The sequence below is a fragment of the Rhipicephalus microplus genome, chromosome 3 (assembly GCF_043290135.1).
Source record: "Rhipicephalus microplus isolate Deutch F79 chromosome 3, USDA_Rmic, whole genome shotgun sequence".
Classification (NCBI taxonomy): Eukaryota; Metazoa; Arthropoda; class Arachnida; order Ixodida; family Ixodidae; genus Rhipicephalus; species Rhipicephalus microplus.
The window spans coordinates 200,580,561-200,590,663 of NC_134702.1; the positions used below are offsets into that span (position 1 = coordinate 200,580,561).

The 10,103-nt window shown below is 45.5% G+C and overlaps 1 protein-coding gene across 1 annotated transcript; it reads left to right on the forward strand.

Annotated features, from left to right (window-relative positions):
• The first annotated feature begins 983 nt into the window (after positions 1-983).
• LOC119187161 (3-alpha-hydroxysteroid sulfotransferase) lies at positions 984-9,441 on the forward strand. The gene is made up of 2 exons (XM_075888590.1): positions 984-1,194; positions 8,327-9,441. The coding sequence occupies exon 2, from the start codon at positions 8,361-8,363 to the stop codon at positions 9,318-9,320; it is 960 nt and encodes a 319-aa protein (XP_075744705.1). The 5' UTR covers positions 984-1,194; positions 8,327-8,360; the 3' UTR covers positions 9,321-9,441.
• The last annotated feature ends 662 nt before the right edge of the window (positions 9,442-10,103 follow it).

The window sequence follows — 10,103 nt, forward strand, 5'->3', positions numbered from 1 at the left end:
GCTTCACGTATAGATAAAAACCGAGTACAAAATACGCGAAAGATGAACAGCAAAAACTCAACATATGCTAAATTAAAAGCCACACCACGACAACTTTTTTTACACATAATGGCAGTAAAATATAGGAACACAAGGCATATGCGGTATCTTGTTTGCACAGCACAAAGCTACACACTCCAAATAATCACTCAAAGTTACAATAGAGGACCCGGAAGGCCTAAGTATATTATCTTGTCGTTGGGGAATAAGCATTGTGATTACGCATTATGATTTGGATAGACGATTGAAAAGATAATAAATTTAAAAAACGCTGAACAAGCGCTCTTTCTATAAGCGTTAACAGTTAACAGGTGCAACAGAAAACCGTATTGGCCACCCCTCCGACACAAAAATCCCACGAGGTGCTGTAGGCAGTTTTTACTACTGGCCCAGCACGATCCACCAAAGCTCACGTGCTCGGTTTTTACTTTCTGGGGCATCTGTACATCGAGGGAGGTAAGTGTTGACGTTGAAAGCAGAGCTCATTGTTTACTGTTGTTGTGAAACATGGATACAGTGCCCCAAGGCGCATGTGCCGCACTGCAGGGGTGTAGCCAGGGTGTAACACACTGGACATGTGCCCTTTCCCCTGAAACTTTTTCGGCATGACAAATAGAGCGAAAATGGCCAATTCAAGAGAGTGTCCCCCTCCCCCCGCTAAAAAAATGTCTCGCTAAGCCCCTGCTCTAGTGGTACACTGCGCTTGCCGACCCTCGTACACCTCCCGCCCCTCGCTCAGAAGAAAGTAATCAGGCAACCCCCCCCCCACCTTTTTTTTAAATACGCAGCTTTCGTATCAACAGGGTCATTGTAGGACTCTGCTATCACAAAGACACAAAGCCCTTCTTCTTGTTTTCCTCTGGTACGTTATCTAGAATCACAAGTGCTGCCACAGTGGTCTTTGTCGCCGCAATCTACGGCATCCTGCTGCGGAGTACCGACGATTTCTCAAGTTCGTGCGACACGCTCATTTCAAATATTAATCTCGTATGGCACATACGACAGCATGAGAAGAACAATAAGGTTTCATTCAGATGGAGGCTCTAAGTTTCACGCACGTGCAGTCCAGGCTTGTCCGCTGAAAAAATAGATTCACGGCTCTTGAGGAACCTAGCCCGCAAGATCTGTGGCCGCTCCGGTGAACGTCTCGGAAAGGTATTTACTTTCTCGTGGAAACAAAATGGGCTTTTCAATACCTGTCATTTGCTGTCCGCCTTCGCAAGCTTGTATACATGAACTCGAGCATTGCCACGCGAGTTCCCAAGTTCGAGGCGTCGCGTCGTAGTGGTGACACACCCCCTCGCGTTTCCTGCGTCGCGTATCCCGTGAGCTTACCGACATCTTGCGGAGAAGAAAACAGGCACCCGTTGCCGGTCTCTAAGGCTGCGCAGTGACTTTCAAACCTGCCCTATATTAGCGAGTTCTCATAGATATTGTGCCTCACACAAACGGAGAACCCGCGTGTCATGCAGGCGACTCGACCCCCGCTTTCGCACGTGGTAACTAATAGACACTTTTAGTTGGGCGTACGTAACGAGGCTACCTACGTACGCAACCCTGGCGTAGGGGAGAACTGCGCATGTGAAGGACGCAGCGTATCGATTCCAGAGATGCGCGCGTACGCCCGTAACAAGACGCTGCGTACGTAACGCAACACTTACTACATTACGTTCTCGCCAAACCTCGAAGAATTTATTGATGAATATGTGGGGTTTAACGTCCCAAAACCACCAGACCACAAAGAAAAACGAGAGTATATGGTGGCTGCACACGCTGATACATCTACCAAATTAAGTGATCATTAGTCCTGGTGACTATGCTGGTTATTTTTCAAATAGAGAGATACGCCCACAGTCCCTGCAATGCGCACCAGATGTGAAAGCGTGTGTACAGGCTATTTCACACTTACGGGAAATCTCGCACCGCCTGACATCGTGATGCGGCCAGAGCCGCAATCATGCACCGCCAGCCGCTTGCGCGTGCGCAGATGATTCACGAATGTAGTTTTCAATCGCGTCGTCTGCTATGCGGCAGCTTTTGCTTGCCGTATTGCTGGCCAGTGCACATATATACTTGTCAGGGCAGAAACTGGCCTGATAATCAGCCCTAAACGTTGTGAGACGCCCACCTCTTAGCCTGTATATGTGATAGGGGGGGGGGGTGCAAAAGCAGAATTTCACAGCATACCTTGTTTGCTCTCTCGAAACGCCATGGTGATTTGTTCGTTCATGAGTATTTCTTCACTGTATGTGCACCGCAGTACGGTGGGACGAGAAAGGCACGATAATTAGCGCGCACTGTGTGTCGTCTTGATTTGAATTTGAATAAACAGAACGCAGTCAACAGTAGGAATGGCACCGCTGCGTTGACTTAACACGATGAAAAAAAAATTGCCTGCAGCTTCCCTCGGGGGAACACTGAGGAGGATGCGGAGCATATAATTGGTTAACGGGGTGTTAAAGTGCGACTTACTTGGGTCGATGGCTAAATTGGTTAACGTGGTTGTGAAATGGGGTGTTAAATTGCGACTTACTTGGGTCGATGGCTAAATTGGTTAACGTGGTTGTAAGAGGGGGTGTTAAATGAGTGAACACGTACACACGTATGCGAAAGGACGGCACTGGTCGAAGGGACGTCGATCATTGTGTTTGTGGATTCGTTGGAATTCATTTCACCGCGACCTTGGACGTCGACGCGCCGTACAAACCAACCGACGAGCGGCAACTGAGCGAGCGAGCGCCGACCTTGAGTATATATAGAGCGCGACGGCGCATGCAGTGTCAGCTGTTGAATGTTCTCGAAGGAGAAGCGCGCGCGCGGCACAGATGGCGACGGCGCGACGGCGCATGCGCTGTCAGCTGTCGAATGTTCTCGAAGGAGAAGCGCGCGCGGCACAGATGGTGGGCGACGGCGCGACGGCGCATGCGCGCGCGTCAGCTGTCGAATGTTCGAGAAGCGGTGCGGACGGCGCGGACGGTGCACTACAAGGCGCGAGTATAAGATGCTTCCGCATCAAAAAATGGGAACAAATTCCGGAATGTTTTAGGGGAAGGCAGAGCCTGAACGTGTCTCTTTACGATGACATTTCATTCCCCCAAGGCTCGCTAGCCAGCTCCAAGATGTATAATGTAGTTTTCACAACAGAGTTGAATAATCTTAAGTCACTCTTTTTCTCGTATATAGAACACAGTAAGCCCGGCAAACAACAAAGTACTGTTTTTGTCAGACAAGAAAAAAAAGAAAAAAAAAACGTACGCCAGATGACGCTTTCTTTTATTCAACTCTAACTGGATCTTGCGATGCCACGCTCTCATGCATCGCCAACGAATGGGGAATGCTGCGGCGGAACACATCGCTGACACCATACATTTGGCAACAATACTGATCGTTGGCCTAGTTGGTACTTTGTGTGTGTGTGTGTGTGTTATTTGCGGCCAAACCATGTCAGATAACCATACATTTATTGCCGTCTAGAATGAGCGCCATCATCGCTACCGTTGGGGTCACAAACTTGGAAGCGTCACGGGTGCATTTTAGTGCCGGAAGCGAGTCATTTCTGTTGTACTGAAATATGATCGAGAATAAGCACGTTCGGGTTGTTATTCCACTCTAAACATTCTTGAATTCATTCCAATTTTTGTGTGTGTGTGTTAACCCATTCAGCTGCTCACCTGTCTCCACTGAGTGATATGTTTAGTTAAAACTAAAATAGATACCCCGAACGATGCTTGCTCGTTATCGTGTCTTCCTAATCCAAACTTGCTATGGCGCGCGCACAATGACGAAATATTCGTAAACGCACACAGTGTAACAAGGTTTCGATAGAGCAAACAAGCTAGGCTGTCAAAAGCTCCCCATTGATACGAGTAAAGTCCGAGAGGTCGGCGTGGCACAACGTTTAGCGCAGACAAGCGTTGAGAGTTGGGAAAGTTGTTACGGGAGCATCTGAAGAAACAGCGCGCAAGACGCGACACGAAGAAAGAAAATGCGCAAGCGTTTGTCGCTCCTTGTTTCTTCGTATCCCATCGCGCAGATTTTTCTGAAAATGATTAGTGCAGAATATCTGGGCTTAGTTCTCGCACTAACAAGTGACATCTGTGCGCTGGCCCACAATGCGGCACACGCCTTGCCATAGCAGACGGCGCGGTTCAACTCTACACCTTTGAAGCTTCTGCGCACGCGCGAGCTGCTGCCGGCGCGCGATTGCAGCGCTAGTCACATCGCGATGCCATGGAGGAGCTCCGAGATTTCCCCTAAGTATGAAACAACCTGTAATTATGTATAAAAATTTAAACTATCAGTTTGCAACAAAACGAAATATCTTCTTTGAGTAGGAATTCATTTCAAAACCTTGCGTTTTGTATCGCCTGTTTTTTTTTTATGTGTGTGGGGGGGTCACGTTTTTCTATATAAAAAGATGTATATTTATTCAATACAGCAATACAATACGATGCAAGGGGGGAATGCGAATAATACAGAAGGAGCGAGTGGACGTGAATAAAAATTAGTTGCGAGTCTGGCACCCGTCCTCATCTTTTGCTTCACTTTGTGTTCCGGGTTTTTTCCGCCATTCATACCTATGACACATTACAACCTGGTTACTTGGCTTTACGTGCACCAGCAATCATGAATGGTGTATATCTCTCACGTGTATATGTTACAAAATGCTGTAGCACATTATTGTAACTCACAGTTTTAAATCATTTAGGATATAATAAGTTTTTTACCATAATAGGCTTGGCTTCAGAAAGAATCACTCCTGCGAAACACAGCTACTGTGTTTCGCAGGAGTGAAACACCACGGATAATAACTTACAGACAGCCTGCGTATTTCTGAACTCCACCAAATTCTTTGATCGTGTAGCTCGTTGCCAATTCATATATATAAATTGTCATCGCTTCATTTGGACTCATTAACGCCATCATAGACACGTAACTTCATTTCCAACTGCAAGCAACTCATACTTGTTAACAATCTCTCCGCTAATCATTCCCCAGTTACCTCAAGCATACAGCCGGCCAGTGTACTGGGTCCATTATTATTTTTATTTTTATGAAAATGATTTACCTAATAACATTTCTTTAAGCATGTGAATCTTTGCGGGTGATTGTATTCAATACCGCCCCATTACGTCAGCTACAGCCACTTGGCACTCTAGCCCCGCCGCGGTGGTCTAGTGGCTAAGGTACTCGGCTGCTGACCCGCAGGGCGCGGGTTCGAATCCCGGCTGCGGGGGCTGCATTTCCGATGGAGGCGGAAATGTTGTAGGCCCGTGTGCTCAGATTTGGGTGCACGTTAAAGAACCCCAGGTGGTCGAAATTTCCGGAGCCCTCCACTACGGCGTCTCTCATAATCATAGAGTGGTTTTGGGACGTTAAACCCCACATATCAATCAATCACTTGGCACTCTAGTGTGATCTCAATCTTATTAACGAGTGGTGGAACACATGGCTAATGACCCTTAACGCATCAAAATGGTAAGTAGTAACATTCAGTCGTAAACACCACAATTCTAATAATACATACCGCATTCAAGACGACTTACTATCACGTGCACGTGTCTTATTACAAGTACCTTGGTGTTCACATTTCTTCAGATCTGTCATGGTCCTTCCATATTTCATTGGTATGCTCTAATGCTTCAAAGTCATTAGGTTACATACGGCGCAACCTCAGAAACCCACCCGCTAATATTCGTAAGCTTGCTTACCTCACATTTGGTCACCCACAACTTAAGTTCGTATCCTCCATTTGGACTCCATATCACAATAACATGGTCAACGCACTAGAATCCATCTAAAATAGTCCAGCACGGTTCATATCACGAAACTATAGTTACCACAGTGACACGAAAGAAAACTAATCTTGGCCTACAGTCCTTAGCAATGCACTGTGACATAGCCCTACTAACACTGCGCCGCAAGTATGTCCACTCTGACAGGTCACATCCACTTCATCTCGATGTCCCATACCGAACACTCAGAAGGTCACATAATAACTTGAGCTTTACACGCATATATGGTCACACATTAACATTCAACTCCTCAACACTCCCGCGAGCCATGACATTAAGAAATAACCTTCTAGACAAAATAGCTTCATTGTCTAAGCCTGACCCATTCCACCTCCCGCTAATTGCGAATTTGCAGTGAAGTCATTCATTGCATGTCTATTAATAAAGAGCACAATTTCTGTGTACATGTGTATGTATAGTTATATATGTGTATTGTACCACTATTTTGTATACATCATGTATTTATTCACTATGTTATATGCATTAGGTCCGTCTTAATTATGAAGTGTTTAATTTTTGTGTTGTTTCCTAGTGGTGTTTGATTCCTTTACATTTTTTCCCGCATTGATGTTATTTCAGAGCCCCCCTTACACAATGTCCAAGAGTTCTGTAAGAAATTTCAAATAAATAAATGATAAACTTGAACGTAAATGAGGTCGTGAATTATTCTACGCAGTAGCAATAATCGCGCAATCACATTTGAGATGAGAAAAAAAAAAGCTACAAGCGAGAAAGCTAGAGTGGCCGGAAAACCACGTTCGCGCACGTGCCGCTAAGGTTATTTCACTTTTGTTCTGCTGTCTCGCAAGTAGACTTGTACTCCGGTACCACAATTGCCGACGGCGGTGCGCCGGTGTTTCTACCTTCAGCAGCAGCGCGCAACCGGCGCGGTGTCCATCGGAGCGGCGGTGCCGCGGCGCGGAGGGGATAGGGATTATCAAATTATCAAGATTGAAGAGTTGATGAGCATAGAAACTTGAGTGTAAAAAATTGTTCCCCGGAAAGACGAAGCAGTTATCATGGTAGCAGCATGTTTTAATGTTATCTATTTACGTAGAAGTCTGTCTCTGTTTTTGAGACATAGCTTCTGTAAATACAAATGTTAAGTTCCCTACAAAATACAATTTTACAAATTACATGATTACGCAAATTTTTTCCAACTTCTCTGCACCAAGTGTGTGCAGATGCCCATCAAGGTCCTTCCAAAAATGCACGTTCTTGTAGAAAAGCGACAAACAAACATAAGAAAATGAAAACAACTCTCAATTGATCCCACGGGCACAGTATTTAGAAGATCAAATCGCCGTGTATGGTGTGAAGAAGATGCAACAAAAGACATGGGTGCTAGAATACTCGTACCGGTGTGAACTCTTCTTTATGCAGGAGGATGACACGATTGCAAGGGTGAATATGTATATATATATATATATATATATATATATATATATATATGTATATATATATATATAGTGTGTGTGTGTGTGCGTGTGCGTGCGTGCGTGCGTGTGTGTGTGTGTGTGTGTGTGTGTGTGTGTGTGTGTGTGTGTGTGTGTGTGTGTGTGTGTGTGTGTGTGTGTGTGTGTGTGTGTGTTGAATGGGAGCTACAGCGATAGAACACGCGTGCGAAGTAGGCGAGGAACGCTAGTGATAGCGACAAAGTATGAGCACTATTGATTTTTTAACAGATTCTAACATAGTTATATCACGTTGTGCTGAGGCCACCAAACAATCAACGCATATTTGAGCTTGACCAAAGCCTTGAGTGCTGTCAGTCAGCATTCTCTTGCTGAGTTGTTTAACGTGCGTTGATTGATTGATTGATATGTAGGGTTTAACGTGCCTAAACGACAATACGATTATGAGAGACGCTGTTGTGGAGGGCTCCGGCAATTTTGACCACCTGGGGTTCTTTAACGTGCACCCAAATCTGAGCACACGGGCATACAGCATTTCTGCCTCCATCGAAAATGCAGCCACCGAAGCCGGGATTTGGTCCCGCGACCTGCGGGTCAGCAGCCGAGTACCTTAGCCACTAGACCACCGCAGTGGGGCTGCCGATAAAATCTTGAGAACGTAATTCTAACCAGCGGGGCGACCTCAAGAAAGTTCATTCAACATACATTAAAGAGTTGACCTCATTTCAAGGGCACAGCTCGTTAGTATTCAATCCAGTAAAACCAGAACGTTTGTTCTGCTAAACGCGTGAAATATTTGTTATATGAGGCCTAATCATGGTGCCGATAAGCAGAACGATGACGTTGCGTGTTATCTAATAAACACGAGCTTCTATGAGGTCGTGAATTCTAATGTGGTCTTTGCCACAGAAGTGGAAGATACTGTGCAGTGTTTTATGGGCCTCGATTGTAGCCTAGTGTTGGAAGGTAGACCCAACCAAACTTTGCTTTGATATTGCTTATGCGTGAACTATTTTACTATGTAAAAGTGACATTATTGTCGGTTGTCAATACTGAAACAAGCTGCTTGTTTTCCAGGGTACATACCTTATACGCTAGGAACATAACGACCATGTCAGCTCGGAGGCCCTACCGGCAAATCATCGATGGTGTGCCCAGGTGTCCGGTGGTCATACCAGAAATCTTTCGAAAAAGCCTCTCTTTTCGCGCTGCCAAGGGGGACGTTGTGCAGAGCAGCTATCCCAAAAGCGGCACCCACTGGGTTCAGTACCTCACGCAGCTTATTCTGAACGGAGGACAACCCATCAACTCCTACGACGATTTCACCCGCAACCACAGGGCGATCGAGTACGTGGACATCGAAGGTTGGGTGTCGTCGATGCCAGTCAGACTGTTCACGACGCACCTGCCGTTGAGTCGAGACACAATGAACAAGGAGGCCAAGTATGTCTACGTCGCCCGAAACCCGTGGGATGTTTGTGTGTCACAGTTCCGCATGACCAAAGATCTCAATGTCGCGAAGTTCGACGACGGAACCTTCGAAGAGTTTTTCGAACCGTTCGTCGAGGGCGATTTGGGTTACGGGAGCTACTTCGACCACGTGGCGTCAGGTTACGCCCTCAAGGATGAACAGAACGTGTTCTTCGTGACCTACGAGGAGCTCAAGAAGGACACTAGAGGCACAGTCTTGAGACTGGCTAGCTTTCTGGGTGAGAGCTATCATACAGCTCTTCTGAAAGACTCGCAAATGCTCCAGAACATCCTCGAGTTGTCAAAACCAGAGCGTATGAGAAATGTTATCGTGCTTAATCTCAGCGGGAATGAGACTCAGGAATGGAACGAGCTTTTTGACAACCGGAAGATTACGAGCAAGGACGGCTACGCTGGAGACAAATCAAAGTACGCTGTGGTCAAAGAAGCCAAGGTGGGAGGATGGAAAACATATTTTACGCCCGAACTACTCGCCCGTTTTGAGAAGAAAGTACTGCAAGAAGGGGACAGGGCCTCATTTATGAAACTTTGGGATGACATTCGCAAGGAAGCTTTCAAATTATCCCGCGAGTCTACATAACACCTGTTGTCTTCTATAGTTAAGTTGTAAGCTGCTAGTGAGCAATGCAAGTGATAAAATAGGGAGCACCGAAATGCTTTTGACATAAATTTTTTTCTGGAATAAATTGAATTAAATTGAACTTCAGTGGATGTATTCAGCAATGTAAGCATAACAAACTCTGTTTAATCCTCAGCAATAATTTCTCCAGAATTGTACAGCACCTTTTTGTGGCTTTCAATTGAGTGCAGCGAAAAATAAGAGCACGCAAGCGGTGTCATTACGCATAAAGGTTTACCAATTTGGTTTTGCTTCGCACTGAAGCAAGTTGTCACACTAACTACACATGGTGAATACTCACTACTTCTTGTTAATCATTTACTTACATGTCTCTGCTGGACTTCAAATTTTTCACGTTTCAACCCATGGAAGGAACTATATAATATCACACAACGTGTTATTGCGTGCTTAAAATTTCAATAATCAGCACATCACCATTAACGGAAGCACGCTTCCGGCTCATTACCTATGAGCTTCGTCAATTTAAGTGCATGAAAGTGTGCAAAAATGATCTAGTTAGCCCCTCAGTTTACGCGTACGAGCTCCGACTAGAGGTTGAGGCTTGTTGGCGAGCTGTCCTATAATAAACGTACATTTGTTGTTCTCAAAGGGCACTGCATTCCATATTATATAGATTTTCACATGATATTCATTTATTACAGTAATATATTTACCTACGTGCCACAAGAATCACAAGAATTGTGTAAATTAGGACACTTTCGCTCGTGTGTGTGTGTGCCAAGG